This window comes from Juglans regia, chromosome 13 (genome assembly GCF_001411555.2).
Source record: "Juglans regia cultivar Chandler chromosome 13, Walnut 2.0, whole genome shotgun sequence".
Taxonomy (NCBI): domain Eukaryota; kingdom Viridiplantae; phylum Streptophyta; class Magnoliopsida; order Fagales; family Juglandaceae; genus Juglans; species Juglans regia.
This window is the reverse complement of record NC_049913.1, coordinates 35,258,877-35,279,401: the sequence shown is the minus strand read 5'-3', so window position 1 is coordinate 35,279,401 and position 20,525 is coordinate 35,258,877. Positions and strand designations below refer to the sequence as shown.

Below are 20,525 nucleotides of genomic sequence, written 5' to 3'. Positions count from 1 at the left end.
TATGAGTTGCACAATACGACATCGTTGACATTCAATGAGCACAAATAGTTGTAATGACAAATAGTTGAAGGACAGCCAGCATGGTAGCATGGAGGGCCACGTGGATTCATGTAGCACTAGGATAAAAAATATTAAATATAATCGTAGAATGTGTAGTCGTTTTAAAAAAAAATAAAATTTATTATTAAAAAATTATTATTTTTATATAAATCTAATATTTTTTTATTTTTATTGAAATGATTATACCACGTTTGAATTATCATTTTTCTTAAAAAATAAAAATACTCGACACAAAGGTGTTGATAGATTCAAAGAAAAAAGTGGAGAGACATGTTATGGCAGTGGGTAAATAAATGGTAAGGAATAATTAGTGCACAACTATATATATAAATATATATACATATATATATATATATATATATATATATATATATACTAGTAAGAGTATACGTGCAGCACTATTAAATGCTACGAGATGTATAATAGATAGTAAAATATGATCAATTTCAGATAGAATCATCGTGTAAAGCAAATCATTATATTATCACAAGCAATATATGCGTAAGGATTTTTGACTAAATCATTTTCCTTTTTATCTCATATTATAAACTCTAATATCAATGATTATATCCAATAATATTTTTACGAGTTTCAGATAAAATAACATATAATGAGAATCTTAGAACTTGTTAAGCAGCAAACTCAAGAATTGAATACACTTAAATGAAATGTAACATCCATAAGCAAATTAAGATTATTTCTTTTACTAAAAATAAAATATTGTTTGGTTAAACTTACCAAAATCTCTTGTTTAAAAGGCTAATGTTTCTATAATATTAAAAAATAATATTCTAACAATATTTTATTCAACTTTTAATTTTCATTTCAACTAATCTCATCTCAATTAAGATCTAACCTATCAAAAAAAAAAAAAAAACATCAGTATCCAAACTCACCTAATCGGCAAAAGAGCAAAAACATAAGAGAACTGGATTTGATGAGAAAAACAGAAAAAAAAAGAGAGAGAAATTGATAAGAACATTGTTCATTCTTTACTTATTTTCAAATAAAAGTCTATTTGAAAATAGATTTTATTCCAAAATTTTCATATCTTATCTCATCTCATTTTTAAACATAACTGAAATACAAAACTTTTAAAATAATCATTACAACTTTCTCAAAATTTCAAATTTCAAATAAAATATAATTTATCTTTTTAAATTTCAAAACAAAAATAATATTATAAAATTATAATCTAAGTGTCTTATAATATTTTAATTTTATAATATTTTTTATTTAACTCTTTCTCTATTTCAATTATTTTTTATAAAATTTCATCTCATCTAACTCTCTCCAACATTATATAAATTTTTAGAGAAGGAAAAAATTAAAAATGTTCAAATATATATTAACATATTCTAGACCATATTACTTAACACTACAAATAATGTTAAATTATTGCGTTAGTTTAAAGGTAGTTTAGTTCTTAATTTAAGAATGTAAACCACATCATCTTAATTAACTTCAAAAGTTTTCATAACTCTTTTTAATATTATTAAAACAGAAACATTATAAGAAATAATAACAATGAAAAACATTAATTTATTTAACATTTTCACACTTGGCTAAATAAAATAATAATAATGACATATTATATTTTTAAATTATTAAGAAGTTATAATTTATTTCCTTATGAAAATTTGTAATTATACTAACCAACCTATTATTATTACTCTTAATAATTATAGTTGGATGCGCATGTTGTATATTTGTTATTTCCAAAATAAATATATAATGTGTCAGTTTTAAAATTCAAAACTACAATGGTAAGTATTAAATAATTTAATCATATATTTTATAAAGTCTCATCCTTTACCTTTAAAAAAAGGTAATGATAGGGTTACTACCGTATTACTACCCAATTACTACTTATAGTTAATTTCAAGTTTTTTTATTTTTTTTATCATTTTCTTTGAAGTATTTTTTTAACATCCTTAATCAAAAAAATTAAAAAAATATATAATTTTATTAATAATCACTTCCTTAACCATTAAGTAAAATAAAAATTTTTTTAAAAAAATCAAATATAAAAGAGTAGTAGATGAGTAGTAGGAGAATAGTAACCCTATCATTTTCCTTTAAAAAAAATTAAATAAACTATACTACATTAGAAACTATAGATCTACCTCAAATAATGTAATTAATTTCTGGTTAATTAATAAACTATTCAGTTTATCCAGAAATAAAAAAAATATATTTAAGTTTATTTCTTAATAAATCATTAAACAAAAATCATTAATAAGGAAAAAATTAAATTTATACTGAAATAGAACAATTGAATTCAATATTTACATAATTCAAAATTAAAGGAAATAAAACACAATAAAAGTCATAGCCGCTCTTATAAAAAAAAATTAAAAAAAAAAAAAGAGCTGGGCCTTGAATTCGCTCGTGGCGGTCAATGACGGCACGATAGGGGCTGATATTGGAAGGGGAGGAACGCTGGACGAAGGGGAAGAGAATTGGTGGGGCGGTGTTAGCCACGCCGGCGTGCGGCGGCGCACTGGAGGCGACGAAGAATTGGACGGGCCGCGGCTTGGATTCGCTCGTGGCGGTCAACGGCGGCACGATAGGGGCTGATATTGGAAGGGGAGGAACGCCGGACGGAGGGGAAGAGAATGGGTGGGGCGGTGTTAGCCACGCCAGCGTGCGGCGGCGCACTAGAGGGTACGAAGAATCGGACGAGCCGCGGCTTGGAATCGCTGGTGGCAGTCAATGGCGGCACGAGAGCGGCTGAGATTGGAAATGAATGGACGCCGATCAGAGGGGAAGAGAATGAGAGTGGCGGTATCGAGCACAACGGCGTGCGGCGGAGCACTGCAAGAGATGAAGAAACGGACGAGGGAGAGGGGAGGAGGGCCTCTCGCGCGAGAGAAATCAGGGGCAAAATGGGAAGAATCTCAATGGCAAAACCAAAATTTGGGAATAGAAGTAGGGGTAAAATTGGAAACAAAATTATTAAACGAAAATACTGTTCATAGGCAATTCGCACTTTATATATAAGTAGATATATATATATATATAAATTTTGTTGACTATTGCAATTTAGTATAATTGAATTAAAAAAAATATCGTGGAGTCGTAAAATAATTGTCTGTACCATTTTCTTATAAGTATCTTTGGTTTCAGAATAAAAAATTTGCATTAGTTTTGCCTTTTGTACTCCAAATTAAAAATCACTAAAAAAAAATATAATTTTGCACATTCAATTAATATTGTGTCACGTGATTTATTTTTCATCGAAAAGTGTTGCAGTCACAAAGAGATATTATAAAAGTAAACTTACAAACTAACATGTCTTCATACGATATGTTAAATTTACTCTGTAATAAAATTAGTTATACAATCTAACGTATCATATTAAGTTATATAAGTTTGTTGATTTATTTTTGTGAAATCTTTTTGTGCTAAAACATTTCTCCTTTTCATTTATCTTGAAAACAAAATTGAATCTTGTTATTTATCAGTTTTTAACAATTTGTTTATAATTTGAGAAAGCTTATCAGCATGCAAGTCAAATTAGACCTAAAGATTATAAATATTAATTGAGGGAATAAATTATAAATATCTTCTCTTGTTTTTTTCTTTTTTGGGATGAACCGCTTCTTTGTTTTGGTTTGTATTTTTGTTCTTTGTTTTATCATATTCTAAATTCTCTTTTTGAGAGTGAAATTCACATTGATCTCCACTTAAAATTTCCAAACTATAAGGTAATCTTATGCCAATTACCAGTATGATGGCGTGGTGGGCTTGCTAAGACGTGGGCCGGTCGTTTTACAGTTTGTCTCGGGCTTCCTCAATTTGCTTTGGACTTCTTTGTAAGATATATGCATTGAGGCCCAAGGAGGGGTGATCCGGCCCAACACATGTAAAAATGTGTTCCCATGCAATAAAAACATTATTAAATATATTGTGTTAGATATATTAATGTACGAGATAAATTGTGATAAACAAATAAATATACAGATCTCTTACCACTAAGGTGGTAGCTTAGTTGGTACGAGCTAATATTTCATGGCTTCACGGTCAGGAATTCGAGTCAGGACATAAGTTGAAACCACTTGTGATAGTAAAGGTTGACTTTTGGGCTTTGGAATGAGATTTGGACTAGTTAAATATTTTGGAGGTGTTATGCTGACGAACTCACCCTTGGGGCAGTATGTGTGGCTTAGATCGAACATTTCAAGGTAAAGAGGGGCTTCTATGGTCACACCTAGAGAGGATTGCTACGCTGGTCGCCCCTGCTTCCCAATTCGCGAAGAAAAAATTAAAAAATAAACAGATCTCTTTTATCCATTATTTAAGGAACTAAATCCAACTCCTCAAATATTATGATCTTTGTATATATTGCCATCACCTAAGAAAATAAAGGTAAATTAAAGTTTATCACCATAAATTATTTAACAATTTATAAGTCTTTCTAATTCAAATAATAAATCAAGTCTATGTTTGAGTTGTTTTAATTGAAAAAAAATGTAATAAAAAATGAAAACCGATGCCAGAAATTAATGTTTGGATAGTGAGATGATAATTTTTTGTTTTAGATGAACGTTTAAAATATTATTTTTTAATATTATTGTTGTTGTGAGATTTGAAAAAGTTGAATTAAGATTTGAAAAAATTGAATTATTTATTATATTTTGTGTGAAAATTTAAAAATGTAGTAATAATGAGATAATATGAGATGAAAATTTTGTGTCTCATCCCACTTTCTAAAAGTTATTTTGCCTCATTTCATTTTTTTTTTTCATATTTCCATCTAAGCAATGAACCATGATTTGATTGGCCAAAAATATTTTTTATTTAACATCTTATATTATTCTAAAATCAGAGAAATGCACGGTTTTCCAATCTTGAAACTTTCTTCTTTAGTTTTCGTTGCACACCTAAAACATTGGGGAAACCACACCTATTCTCATAGCTTGTCTTTATTTCTCAAAATTTAGAATCCTTTGAGGATGTTTCCTAATGCTCGAACCTTCATATACTATACCATAATATGAATTAACTTGTTATCTACAAAATATTAAAAAAAAAACAAAAAAAACAAAAGCTATGGTTTAGAAATAACTATTGGCTAAACTTGAATTATTAGAGCATTAGTATTGATTTAGCTAAATTATTAGGTAAGGTTTAGCTAATATGTCATTTTTTGACTTTTGAATACCATTCAAAAGTTAAACCTTACATTATCTTAATCATCTTACTCTATATAATAAAAGAACTGGTCCACTCGTGCCTTCTCTATAATTTTCTCTCTCCAGTAAAAACGCTCTCCAGAGAGGTAAAAAAAAAAAAAAAAGGTGGTCACCCTCCTCTCGTCTATATAATCTAGATATTGTTCTCCTGTATTTTTTCTGATTTTTTCTAAATTTTCTGACCATAGCACAGAGAAGTATCGATCTATTACTTTCTAGCCACCCAAGACCGCCACGTGCTACACCACAAGACTCGCTAGCCGTCGATCTTTTGAATGGTAGAAGAAAAACGTCGAAAGAGTGGAGCATGGTCCTCACGCGCGATCCAAAACGTGAATCTCATGCACCGTTACACCATCGCCAACATGCGCGACTTTTTTGGGGTCAGCAACCTCAGATCTCTTAGATCCGATCAACGTTCAGTCTCCTAATGTGGCGCATGGTTCTCACGCACCACTACAGTTCCTGGCGGTCTCTTGTTGACGATGTTTCTCCAGCCTTCTATCTTCTTATGTTATTGCTCATCCTAATCAAAGATCGTGGAAAAAATATAGTGAAAGTCTTCTTCAGTTAGTCCAGACTAGTGAGATGTAGCATAGATCCATTCACTATAGCTTCCGATCATAGTATTATAATTCGTTTATCAGACTGTATCAAAACTGCTTTAGACGGCTTCCCCTTGTCGGAAATGGGTGGGGTCAAGTCCTTGGCCCCAAATCTTTTTTTTTTCTTTTTCATGTGTTGTACTAATTGGTTTGGGATGAATGTCGATGCTTCTCACTTTATTATCTTTTGTATCCTGTAACTGTTTTATATATCTTTAATATGCTTAATTAGAAAAAAAAATCTTACTCTATATAATAATATTTTTTTAATAATTTCCTTCTACTTTTTAAATGCATATTTTGTTATTTGTTTTGTTAAATATTTTTGTTTAATCTTCATTTTCATAATTCCAACAACCTATATATATATATATATATATATCAAAACATAATAAAGTTTGTACAACAACTTAAATTAATTTCATTCTCAAATATAAAGCATCAAATATATGTTCATACTTATATCCTAAAACCTAGAAATTGTGAAAAGAGGTGAAGTGAAAATGTTACTTAACATAAAAAAAATAATGTAAAAGATTTAGATGGCTAATGTTACTATTTACTTACATATATAGACAACTACTCTAACTCATAGTTCAGATGACTTATATTTGACTATTCTCATATAAACCAATTTTTCCACATCTTAGACAAATTTAAGATAACTTAGACATATGGCTAAGTTAATGCCCATGCTCTTACAATATAGAATAAGCTATATAGGTATCAATCAAAAAGACCAAATATGCATTTTGTTTGTGATTTTTTAGTAGGCTTCGTTTGGAAGCTAAACTCATATCAACTCATCATTACAACTTTTTCAAATCCAAACATAAAATATAATAAACAATTCAATTTTTTCAAATCTCAAAATAATAATAATAAATAATAATATTGTAATAATATTTTATTATCTCAACTCAACTCAACTCAACTCAATTCAATATCCAAACGCACTCTTAAAGATCATAAATTATTTTAAAGAATAATTGTGTTTTTCACTCTCAAACAAACACACGTGCTGGTATAGTATTTTGAATATTAAGTTAGATCAAAAGAAAACAAATGCTCTTGCACTAAAGAAAGTATAATGCAAACAGGGGAATATCAGGTCCAGCAAATAGCTTGGTTTAAGATAGCTTAGCGCCGGTTTGGATTGAAGTCATATCAATTCAACTCAATTCATCTCATTTTATTATTATAATTTTTTTAAAATTTTTTCACAAAATTTAATAAATAATTTCAACTTTTTAAATTTTAAAATAATAATAATATTACAAAATAATATTATAATAATATTTTATTCAACTCATCTAAAATTATTTTTAACTAAATTTTAAATTCAAACTAACACGTGGAATGAATGGTCCTGATGTGAACAAGAGAAACTTGAAACATTTAAGAAAACAGCCTTTTTTCACGGGGTCAATGTCGTGCAATGCATGACATGAAACCAAGTTAAAAAAAGATTCCCCAGTCCCTCCTCCACCCACGTAGATAGATGGCCCTTTCATATCCAACCAAAAGGCTAAAAAGTAGCGGAGGAAATCAAAGAATTGGAGCGGAATCAAAGGCCTTTCTTTTCTATGCCATCCACGGAGTATCTATCTTCATGGGCTATCCCTTTGCCTCGTCAGAACCGCTAAACTATAAAAATAAAAAAATGATAGTGATAGAAAGTATACGAGCGTCGTGTAATTATTTTTTTTTAAAAAAAATTTATATAATTTTTTATTATTCATATAACTTTTACATATTATACATTTTTTAATTTTTATTATTTTTTTCTTTTATCAAATATTTAATATATGAATAATAAATAGAAAAATTAAATTAATTTAAAAAAAATAAACTCAAAAAAAATTTTAAAAAAATATAGTGTGTAGAGGTTGGAGAGGTTGTGTAGTATTACTCTTAAAAAAATAAATAAATACGAGATTCATATAAAAAAACTAATTTTTTAATAATAGACTTCACTCTTTTTCAAAACAACTATACGAGGCTTGTACATTTCACGATTATATGCAACCTTACTTATAAAAATATTCTATAAAAATAAATTCATAAGTTGATATCACTTCATATTGGTATTTTTAAATAAATAATATTTATTAATAACATTTCTTTTAAGAGGTCTTAACCGTTGATTTCTTTCTGTTATCTTTGGCATTCAAGTGGGTAATAGAAAAAGAATTTCAAAACATTTTAAGATTGACGTTGTCTGCCTTTGATACTTATTGCCTTTCGGTTATAAAAAGCATCCACATTTACTATTCATTATATTTGTCTTGTTATTCAATTGCTTAAGCCGAGCCTTTTGAAAAATCTACGGTTATAAACTTTTAAGTCATTAGATGCTATGAGTTGATCGTTTGAACATGATTTAGTCTGCATTAATTCTCTTGAATTACTAGTGGTCGGATCTCTTGGAAAAACAAACGGTTATTTTTTTTTCATTTGTTCTTCAATTCAATTGAGGCTAGAAAAGAAAGGCAACTTCCTTTATAAGGTGAGTTCTTTCTTTGGTACGGGTTGTGGGTGATACTTTTAGACAATAATAATAATAAAAATGTATGTAGACATTTTTAAGAATCTTTTCAAATAAAAGAAATGTGTTATAATAATGGAGCTTTAAGTTTAATCACTTGTGTAAAGTTGATTTGGGTTATACGACGATCAATTGAGTTGTTGTATTCTGGAAGAGTCAAGTCAAGAAGAGTTCTGCTGCACCAGTTAATTTGAGATTTTGTACATCATAAAAGTCTTGAATTTTCTTAAGGAGAGCGAGATTTCCATGGCTAAGTCCAAATTAATTTCGTTTGAATGCTAATTTCGTAATAATTTTTTATTATATTATTGTGTATTTCACAAACACTTCATATGATATATTAGATTTACTTTACAATAAAAATAATTTTACAATTTAACGTATCATATCCAAACACGTTAGTTTGTAAATTTACTTTTATACATTCTTTTAGTGGCTAAAACATTTCTGTCTCCTTATTAGCCACACGTCGCCAATTTCCAACACTTTTGCCTTTTTCGTTGATTATTGTCCATAAGTTTATATTAAGAGTATTGTTAGTTATAATTATGGGTTGTGCAAGCGTTAAGAACTCTTTTTTACTATTAAAAAAATAAAGATCCTATATTTACACATTTTTTTAAAAAGAAAAATATAGAGCTTGTGTACTTTATGACTGCAAATATCATTTCTTTATATTTGTAAGACATCTTATAAATTTGCATTTACATTAGAAATTAAACTTTATATTCATAATACCCGCGTTGTTCCGCCCTCATGGGTCACCTGAATAGGACCACCAACATCTCGGCCACCACAGGATGCTTAGATTCGGCTAGCTTTTGATTTCCTATTCACCCAATTTTTTTTTTAAATTTTAAAGTGCTATGATTTTATTTTTTAATTTTTGAAAAATAAGAAAAAAATTTCATTACTTAACAACCTTATACATGACACGTGTCTTCCTTTTATTTGGAAGACACCAACACTATGACATATATTTGGGGCTTCCATCTTTGGTTGGTAGAAGAAAAAACCATGCTTTTTCTGAGATAACGGAAAATGTTTGGCAGAAATTAAAAGGGTGGAAAGAAAAACTCTTATCACAAGGAGGGAAAGAGGTACTTATTAAAGCTGTTGCACTATCTATTCCCACTTACTCTATGAGCTGCTTTAGCTTCCTATATCTTTGTGTTCTGAGCTAGAGAATTTGATTGCTAAGTTCTAGTGGGGTCAAAGGAATGAAGAAAATAAAATTAGATGGGTAAGTTGGAGAAAACTATGCAAGTCAAAAGGCCACGGTGGTATGGGTTTTAAAGACTTACACAATTTCAACATGGCTCTTCTAGCCAAACAGGGATGGAGGATTTTAAAAGAGGAAAACTCACTGCTGCATAACATCTTTAAAGCCAAGTATTTTCCAACAAGAAGTTTTAAATATGCTAAGATAGGTGTAACACCTTCCCATGTATGGAGGGGTATATGGGAGGCAAAAAGCTTACTTTTACAAGGATGTCGATGGAGGGTAGGTGATGGTAAGGCCATCAACATTTGGACAGATTGCTGGCTGCCTCATCACCAACTTATCCCAGTCCCAGGATCTGTCTCACAAGCACAAATGGATTGGACAGTTTCTGAGCTTATTGATGATAACACTAAGAGATGGGAAATGGAAAAGATTACTAGATTTTTACCCCCAGTAAAAGCATATGAAGTCTTCAAATTACCACTTCCTGCTAATAATAGACCTGATACTATAATATGGGAGCTTGAGAAGAATGGGTTGTTTAGTGTTCGAAGTGCATACATGTTACTTTTAGCATCTCAAGAAGAGAGACAGTTAGGGGAGGTATCATATGGAGAGGAGTAAAGGAAGATGTGGAGAAGAATTTGGTCATTGCAGGTACCAAATAGAGTCAAGATTTTTGCATGGAGAGTTTGTCATAATGGTTTGCCAACTTTAAAAAACTTACAAGTAAGGAAAGTGTTGACAGATGCAAGGTGTGGATGGTGTTACATGGAGGAAGAGGATATAAATCATGTCATACTGTATTGTTTTAGACTTCAAGATGTTCTGCTTTCTGAGCTAACTTTCTTAAAAGAAAATGTTGTTCAAACAGATTTTATACATATTGTGAAGAGAGTAGTTCGAAGGAACAAAGCTGGGGAATTAGAAAAGCTATTCTTATGTGCTTGGGGTATTTGGTATAGCAGAAACCAATTAATTTTTGAAAATAAACGGATAAGTCTAGAACAAGCAATAGATCATGCTCTTTTAGTTGCAAAGGAATATGAGTGTGCAGTAGCAGAACAACAGATGGGTTCTAAACCTCATTGTGGCTGGCTCCACCTACCTGTTGGTAGTCTAAAGCTAAATATTGATGGGGCTCTATTTCATGATCAAGGTAGATCTAGTGTGGGGATGATACTACAAGATGAAACTGGGAATGTGCTTTTTACAACTACTAAACCCGAGCATGAGATTATTGATCATATGGAAGTGGAATTGCTGGCAGTACTAAGGGGCCTACAATTATGTTTGCCTTTAGGAATTCATGACCTTCAAGTGGAAAGTGATGCTCTTTTGGTTGTGCAAGAGCTTACAAAAGGGGAGGAGTCTATGTCTATTTGGGGAAGTCTAGTTCTTGAGATTAGAAATCTGTTACTAAGGTTTCCTAAAGTTGTAATACAGCATAGAGGTCGTATGGCCAATGCTGCAGCTGATTGTTTGGCTAAATATTCATGGCATCTTCATGACTTAATGGTGTGGTGGAACTCATTCCCTGAAGTGGTTTCACATATCATTGAGCATGATGCCTTGTAGTTTTTTTTAGATGAATAAAGTTAGTCTTATTATAAAAATAAAATAAAATAAAATAAAAAATAAAGCACTCAGGTATAATTTGGATAATGAGATAAGATGCGATAATTTTAAATGAAAATTGAAAGTTGAATAAAATATTATTTTTTAATATTATTATTATTTTAAGATTTAAAAAAATTAAATTTTTTATTATATTTTACATGAGATTTTGAAAAAATTATAATGATCAGATAAATTGAGATGAGATAAAATCATTTATGTATCTAAACATGAGCCTTTTATTATACCAAATTTTTCAAAATTCGTACCATTATTATTATTATTATTAAAAAAATTATAAATTGTATAAATGTGTTGCGTAAAAAAATTGTAAAAAATACCAGATTAAAAAAATTCAAATCTATTTTCGTATTAATGCTTACACCTCATCCCACTGACATGGCAGAGCTTTAGCCGCTAGATTAGTTCTTTAAGTGAAACGGGAGGATACAGGTGAGGAGCCGGTCTTCGAAAAACCATTACGATTTGATAGCTGGCAGCGGCACCCTCAAACCGCCGTAGCAGCCAAGGCGCCATCTTTGTCAAGCTCATCTTCTCTCTCTCTTATTTTCATTTTCTCCAAAATAACCTTGACGTCCAATCGCCTAAAGCCCATCGCCGCCTGCTGTTTCGAAGGACCCGGTTTTCCGAGAAGGGCCCGACGTCTAGCAACGGGCGCTTCGATTTCATTTTCATAGCTCCGAGATTCAAACATTCGCTTCTCTTTCATTGTTCTCTCTAATATCTTCACCATTACCTTCTTCCGGAACATCTCTGGGCGTTGAATGAAAAACTCGAGATTTTTTGATCGGTTGTTCGTGTTTGACTCTATTCGGCCTTCGCGGCTTTCCTGGTATTTCATCTCTCTCCGTCTCTCATTAATTATTCTGTTTCTTCGCAATCACGTATTAAATTAAATATATTACTATAGTAAACTGTAAAAGTTTTTACTCAGCTTTTCACGGTGTAATATGATTTTTTTGAAGAGCAGTGATACTCATAAATTTCATATTTTGTATACTTATTTAAAAATATATTATTTTATTATTTTATTCTATTTTATTTATAAATACATAAAAAATTATTCTCATTATATAGATAAAAAAATAAAATAATATATTTTTAAATGGATGTACAGATATCAATCAACCTTATGTTTAAAATTTTTTATTTTTTAATCAATACAATTAAGCTTTTCAGGTTGTTTCTTTAAATTATTTATCCAATTGCTTTAGATTCATATTTTATCAAACGGAAAAGACTCCAAAAAGGTTCACTTTGGATTTTTAATTAAAATATGTTTGGATGGTGAAAAGTTTTTGAGATATATTTTTACCTTACTTATAAAAAAAAAGATATATTTTTACCTATAAAAAAAAGAGTTTTTGAGATATATTTTTATCCGATTTTGGAAAAGTGATGAGAAGACAATTTTTGTGGGAGTTATTATTATTTTTTTTTTCTAATTTGGAAAAATTATTTTTGTACGGATTTGGATAGCGAGATGAAATGATTTTAGATGAGTTGAATAAAATATTATTTTTTAGATATTATTATTATTTTGAAATTTAAAAAATTTAAATTGTTTATTATATTTTGTTTGAGAATTTAAAAAAATTATAATAATAAGATAAGATGAGTTGAGAGTATTTCTGTTTTCAAACTGCCTAAGTTTTGTTTATTACATAAAACAAGGTAAGATGTTTTGATGAAAATTATTTGAAGATTTTTTTGGTGTAAATACTTGTGGAATACAAGTGAAAATAAATATTGAAAGAAGTTAAAAGAAATTCTCAGTTGACATACCTTATTTTCTACATATTTACAATCCTGACCGTTGTATTTAATATACTAGTTATTTTCTACATATTTAAGATAAGTCTACCATTGGTTTAGCGAGAGCAAAATAGCTATTATCTTATGTGCAACACTGAGTTAAGAAATAAGTAATACCGTCAATTACTTGGGCAACGCCTGCTTGCTTACTTCAGATGAGTTAAGTTAAATTCAGATGAGTTTAACGACGGAACGGGACTTATAAAAAAAGTAAAAATACTGTCAATACTCTTCATGATGACGACCTCCTACAGCTCCACTATTCCTACGTGAGTTGAGTGGATTATATTGAGGTGAGGTAGTACGTGACACCATTAGAAAATTAAATGTGCAAAGAATCTATTTTGCCGACCCCATATGCAAAGTAATATCATTTGCGTGAAGTTTTTAAACTTGACCTTTTGTCACATAAGATCTAGAGTAGGTGGGATCACTTGTTCTTATGCGTTCTGTACTTAAAACCCAGAATTCTATTTACATTTCCCAGCCTAGTGATAAAAAAAGTCCTATTTTTTCTATGATCTATCTTCTGTCATTATCATTTCGCAAATCTTTCCTGGTCTAATTTCCTCTGGGGTTCACCTGTGATGGCGTGTTGATAATGAAGTTTTGAGAAGACTTTTAAACACCAACTGGTTTGGGTTTGAACCTTTTCAGGCTTTATGTTCAATTCAATGTTCCTAGAACTACTACTGGTACCCTTCCATTATTTGGGGACTCCTGCTCTTGCGAGGGACTATAAAATCATCCTAGTTGGTACATGTAATGGCCAGTGCTTGAACATTCGAATGTCTTAAACTTATGGCAATCATGCTCAACAACTTGGTGGATGAGCTGACAATATACGTGTTCCAAATTATTTAAAATTAAAACCATAGACGTCATTCATCATGTGCATGTTCTCAACAAGTGTTGAGATGTTCATCTAAGTGGATTTCTTGAAGGTAAACATATAATATCCAGCATATTGAAATGCTTGGACAACCGTATGTGATTATTTATTCTGTCTTTGTCTCTCTTATGTCATCACTAGCAAAACTTAGATGCAAAAAGGTAAGAGTTTATCAACTCTTAAAAAAATATTTTCAAACTTTACTTTTTGTAGGAGGAACCAAATTGGTCGCATCACTTTTTCGTATGTGCACATACTGTAGTTGTGAACTGCCTACAGGAATTAGCAGTAATGATGTTTTAATATTTGTCGGCAGCAGCTGGATTATTGTTACTTTCAAATAATTTGATCTTTGAATCAGCATCAAAATTTGTTGCAGTGGCTTTCGAATTTATTTGAGGAGGAATCAATCTTTGTGGTTCTGTTGGTAGAGTCATGAATCATGGGACTACTGACTTTGAACACAGTAGAAGTGAGTCATATAGTCGTGCAAGCAGTGCCACTTCTTCGTTAAGAAGGCGTTCTATAAGTTTTTCATCAGCTGTACATGCTAATATAGATGACGATGACAATGAAAATGAAAGTGTTTCGGAGGTGGGAGATATTGGGGATCGGGCTCTTCACAGCAACAGGCACAGTGATCAGAGCAGCAGCCTCTGTTTTTCTGTTGATCATGCATTACAGAATGGAGTAGCTCCTTCCACTTCTGGGGATACTCTGTTAGATCCTTATGGTTATTTGGTTCGTGATCCTGTTTCCTTGAATACAATCTCCCCAGTTTCGCCATTGCCAGAGGAAATCATCTCTCCCCTTTCCACGGATGCAATAGTGTGCTCCAAAGACAAAACGCTAGTGAGCCTTCATTAAACAGTTTGTCATTTGTTTATCACTAATTCTTTAACCACGTTTATTTTCCCAGGATCTGATCAAGCAAGCAACATTCATGTTTCATTTGTCTATATGCAGGACGATAAGAAAGAGTTGCCAAAGCTGTTGGATTATATTTTATGTCTCATTCATTTAGCTGTTTTTGGGATTCTTGGGGTAATATGCCACTACTTATCTATCAGAAATGAGAATTTCCTTTTACTTTTCACCTGATACGTACATATATGTATGCACGTACACGTTTTAGTTTTGGTTTTTGATTTATGCAATATGCTTTGGAGTTACGATGCCCTTGTGTTTGTTTCTTTTTTCAAGCCTATTGTTTGGTATTCTTTCTAGAGTAATTTTGATACGGATGCTTGGCTCTGTTGCCTGATGAGATATATTCAGAAACTAACTTCTTCAAACATAATGTATCAAGAGCAAACGCTATAATATCCCTCAAAAAGTTGTCCCCTTAGAATATAGTTGTCAATAATAATGTTAATTATTGAAGTCTGATGCAACCAGATGAAGACCAGAGGATAAGAGTTCTGAGCAGCCCAAACTCACGGAAGCAATTAAATAGTTTTCTTCATTTTAAAGAATTCTTTACTTCAGTTGTAAGATATTAATTTTGTTAGACAGTTTGAGAGGTTTCAAATTCAAGTCTAATAAGTTGGACTACTAGCTCTGTTTTGTGATGAAAATTATTGTACATTGTAAATTTTAGGTTTCTTTACCTGGGGCTGCTTGGAATTTCTGTATACTCTGAACTAGACAGAACTGCCACTTTTACGTTTCATTAATTGTAGATTTCCAGTAAGTAAATATAATCAACAAGATTCTGATATGAACATTATGCATTGTGCAGATTTTGACAAGGTATTTACTGCAAAAGTTATTTGGCCCTGGAGTTATTGGCTTGACAAGTGACAAAAACATCGTGTACCTTGACCTTCCATCTAATATGGTCTCTCTCTCTCTCTCTCTCTCTCTCTCAGAGAGACGTGCATGCACACAGAAGGCACCTCTTATGGATGCACCAGAGAAAAGTTCATGTGGACAGCTGTACATTTGAAATTCAAGACGTGTCTCGTTTCAATATTATTTCATTGACTAAAAATTGAGTTACCGAGAAAAGAATCCCAGGAAATCAATCACTAGGTATTAGATGCAACTTTGAGGAGCTACTTTCTCACCCATTGCGGTTAAACAAACATCCTCTAAAGGAGTGACTTTTGTATATGTCACACTCCATAATCAAATTATAGTACTGGGTGAGAAATTATGAGAGTTTAAACGAAGTTAGTTTTGCCTAGCCCTTAAAAAATACTTATTTTGTATCCCAATCGCAACTATCCCGGCATCTCTAATGGGGTCTGTCAGATGACAGGACGGGAAAGATTTAGAAATTAGAACTTCAAATTCATGTTTTGCCTTGATAAATGATATAATTTTGTAGCAGCTCCTTAAGACTTGAAAGTCCTCCCATATTATATTTTGCATTCAAATCAGAAAGACTTGATCCGAAGATATTCTCATTCAAATCAAGATTTTTTTGCATGTCTAGGTTGGTTCATTCTTGATGGGATGGTGGGGTGTCATTTTCAAAGCAGACATATGCAGCGTGTCAGACTATCTAGCCATCGGATTGACGACTGGTTACTTGGGAAGTCTGACAACTTTCAGTGGTTGGAATCAGAAAATGCTTGATCTTAGTGTTGATGGCCACTGGGTATTCGTTGTGCTTGGTTTTCTTGTAGGTAAAAACTGCACTGTAAGAACAATGTTATAATAGCAGTGTGTAGTTTGAATTTCAATTGAGGCAGGTCCCTTGCTTGGGTCTATTCAAACCCAACAACGATCAGTCCCCACTCTGGTTCTGTGAACTTAAAAAGTAAGATGATCGTTCATAATGTTGTGATTATTTGCAGGATTGTTTCTTGCGGCCTACTCCATTATTTTTGGGGTGGAGACAGCCAAGGGTTTCAGGTGGCTTCTAACAAGGCAAAATGGAAGTTCAGGAAATGATACCCGTAGCTCTAGCAGCAACTGGAGAGTGAACAGCTGCAGGCGTCACTTGGCGGTCATGGTGGTGCTGATTTTGATGCTAGCCTTGTTATGGGGTGTAAGTGGAGCCCTTTTGAGGGAAGAGTTTAGCAGTGGCAGCAGTGGCGCTCAGCTGTGGTTGGCTTGCATTGTTGGACCTCCTGGTGTGTGGATCAGGTGGTTCTTAGCCCGACTCAATGGACGTGGATTAGGAAGGGCAGGGTTGTTGAAATGGATGCCATTTGGAACTCTGATTGCCAATGTTTCTGCAGCTTGTATCATGGCAGCGCTTGCCATTGGGAAGAAAGCGGTAAGCTTCTTTGCAATCTGGAACAGAACACTCGTTCACATGCAGAAACCTTCAAAATGGCGAGCATTTAGACATGACAGAAAGGAGATTTTCTCAAATCATGTCCAATTAACAAGTCTGAAAGTTTTTAAAATCTTGATTTATATCTGGTGCAGGCAAGTAGCCAGACTTTTGATACTGTAGCAGTGGGGATACAACTTGGATTCTTGGGATGTCTGAGTACTGTCTCTACCTTCATTGCTGAGTTCAATGCAATGAGAGAAAGCAAGAAGCCTTGGAGGGCATATGCATATGCCTTCATTACCATTTGCTTGTCATTCAGCTTGGGGACATTGATATACTCTGTACCCGTTTGGACAAAGGGGTATGGATAGCAATGTTAAGGGTAGCCTTTGCTGGCAGGCCTTTACAGTTTACACATCTATCTGGACAAAAGACCTGAGAGTCTGAGACAGGGCTGGAAATAGTGGAGCCGGCGAGCTGATCCAGTTTGTAAATTGCCCTGTTGGAATCTCTATGAAAGTTTTCAACTTTTCATGCAGATTAATTTTAAAAAGTCCTTAAAACAGAAAGATTCATTATAATAAATACCCAAAATGACTAGATGAGAAATGATGGTTTTACTTGCTACCAGATAATGAGAAATGCGCACAGGAAAAAAGAAAAGAAAAGAAAAGAAAAGAAAAGAAAAGAAATGGTGTACAATCACAATGTATGCAAGTCACTCTCTCCTTTTGTAAAAAGCCGGGTAAATTAGAGCTGGTTTAGGTACACAAAACTAAACTATCTTATCTCATCTTATATAATTATTATAATTTTTTTAAACTCTTACACAAAATATTATAAATAATTTAATTTTTTTAAATTCTAAAATAAAAATAATATTTTATTTAATTTTCAATAAAATATCTTATTTTATCTCATCTGAATTGCGTAATCAAATAAGATGTATCACATACAAAATTTAACTTTTTATGATAGATTTATTTATTTATTTATTTTTTTAAGAAAGTGGGTGAGAATGACATTCTCTAAAATTGTATATAGCATTGCTAAAAAAAGGGGTAAAATCTTGGGAAACAAGGCCCAAAAGTCATCCAATGACTTGAACTAGAAAACAAATTTATACATATACAAAAATAGCCATGTCAGCATCTTCATTAACAAAAAATTATAAAAATTAAAACAAATTTTGAAATGAAATATAAAAATAAGGAAGAAAATAAAACAATAGATAGTGGTTGAGCGGTAGAGGGCTTCCATGCCACATTGATTATAGCGGAGGGGAGAATCACTCTCTTTGGCGTCGGAAGGTGTGTCCCTCAATCCGCGCAAGGGGTGTAGTGTAGGTTATGCTTAAGCCTGACTAAATGCATGTTCGAGATTACGGTAAAAAATATAGTTTATAATTTTATAATTTATAGTTTATAATTTAAGTAATAAATTTTATTATTATAAAATTATTTATTGTTTGATAATCATATATTTAAAGCATTTCTAAATATATTACACTTGTTTCTAAACAAATTAAAAAAAAAATAAATGAAGATTATTTGAATTTTCAAATATTATAACTATATTATTGAAAGTTTAAAAATTGTAATTTTTGTCAATTGATAGTCATTTTAAAATTCGAATTACATTTTGCATTATCTAGAAAAACACGTTTAAGGAAAAACATCAAAATAATAATTTTCTCAAACGTACGTTTTAGCTTATTTAAGATTAAAAATGCTTTCATATGTAATACTCAAATAACCTAACTTTTATATTAAAGAGTTTTTAAGACTATTTACATATTTGTTAAAACTCTTACCGCAACGCCCTAAGTGAAGGATCCACTCTTTGGTCGCGACGAAGGCAATAGATAGATCCCTCACCTAGTCATTGTATCGAATCCACCCTAAAATCCCTATCTTTTTCTTTTATTTTTTGTTTTTGTTTTTTTCCAATATAACATACTATTAAGGAAAGAGCATTGCTATTCATAAGTCGATCACTTGTCAATGGGTCAATAATTTCAGCTTTTTGAAATGGCTTATGAAATATGTGACGCGAGTTTTGTCAAAATTTTAACAAAGGATCGACTTCTAGGATGAGCATTTATGAAATCGAGAAATCCAAGACCTTTAAGTTAGGTTTGAATAGTGAGTTGAGAAGAGATGAAAGTAAAAAAATTGAATAAAATATTATTATTGTCTTGAAATTTAAAAAAGATGAATTATTTATTGTATTTTATATAAGAATTTATAAAAGCTATAATGATGAGATGATATAAGATAGATTAATAGTATTTCTCAATCCAAACTGATCCTTAATTTAAGTCACTAGAGTAGTAGCACGGTGACAAGATCAAAATCTAAGAAGTCAATCATTAACTCACCCTATTTTAATTAAAGAAGGATTACCTATAGGCTATATATAGTGGTGTATTTAAAAATTTAATTTTCATTTTTGTGATTTTTTAGTTCCTTCAACTATATATATACTCCTAGTGGGAAAATTTTAAACGGTATTTTCATCTCTTGAAAATGAGTTCTGATAATTCACTATTTATTTATTTTTGGTTAATTCAATACATATTCTCTGCTCCAAAAAAATTACAGAAATTAAGTTATTAAAATAAAATACTCACCCAAAAAAAGTGATTTTCATCTCCTCGACACAAATACTTGTGAATTTCATTCTCTCTTATTTTCGTTTCATTTCTTATTTCACATGTAATTAACAAGAAAATCGGAGGTTCAAAAAGATCAAAGATATATATAAAAAAAATAAGATAGTACTGTATATTATTCTCATTGTTTCATAATTTATTTTTAATATTTTTTAATTTTGTTTCATTAATTTATTGAAATATGAAATATGATTTTTTTTCTTTTACATCATGTTGTAGAATGATAATCCAAATGGATGAGAATTTAATTGTAAGTAGTAGACGCAAAAACCTCAAAACTGAGGGCCGGAGATCAGCTTAAGACTTGATGCATCCTAAATTCAATGAAGATAACAATAATGCTCAAGGTGCTAGGTTAGTTAGTGAAATCACCAATTTTTAGTCACTTTCAAGCATACCTAAAGCTTGAAAAGAAATGAAAACGGGTAAAAAAAAAAAAAAAAAATCACAAAATGCGAGAGTTAACTCCCTAGATATCCGGGGTCTGGGCGTTAAAAATTTCTTCTTTAATTAATGAAGTTAAATGAAATTAAAATCTGAGGGGTGGCCATTAGTTGAATTTTGGCTTTGGTTTCTTTGTTTCTTTGTTTCTTTTAAAATATAGTTGGCCATCAGTACTTGACCTAGCACATATTAAT

At 31.3% G+C, this 20,525-nt stretch overlaps 2 protein-coding genes across 5 annotated transcripts; both read left to right on the top strand.

Moving 5' to 3' along the window:
- The first annotated feature begins 10,407 nt into the window (after positions 1 to 10,407).
- LOC109013666 lies at positions 10,408 to 11,214 on the top strand. Its single transcript, XM_018995827.1, has one exon. It carries the CDS (start codon positions 10,408 to 10,410, stop codon positions 11,212 to 11,214), a length of 807 nt encoding a protein of 268 aa, XP_018851372.1.
- A 473-nt stretch (positions 11,215 to 11,687) lies between these two features.
- Positions 11,688 to 17,843, top strand: LOC108988360. 4 transcript variants are annotated; one of them, XM_018961606.2, is made up of 7 exons: positions 11,688 to 12,106; positions 14,361 to 14,833; positions 14,948 to 15,025; positions 15,723 to 15,821; positions 16,422 to 16,614; positions 16,786 to 17,210; positions 17,366 to 17,843. In XM_018961606.2, the coding sequence occupies exons 2-7, from the start codon at positions 14,417 to 14,419 to the stop codon at positions 17,582 to 17,584; spliced, it is 1,431 nt and encodes a 476-aa protein (XP_018817151.2). In that variant the 5' UTR covers positions 11,688 to 12,106; positions 14,361 to 14,416; the 3' UTR covers positions 17,585 to 17,843. The 4 variants fall into 4 exon arrangements, with proteins under 4 accessions (XP_018817151.2, XP_018817153.2, XP_035539824.1 ...); XM_018961608.2 differs by having other exon boundaries at positions 14,343 to 14,833; positions 17,366 to 17,822; XM_035683931.1 differs by having other exon boundaries at positions 14,298 to 14,833; positions 17,366 to 17,822.
- The last annotated feature ends 2,682 nt before the right edge of the window (positions 17,844 to 20,525 follow it).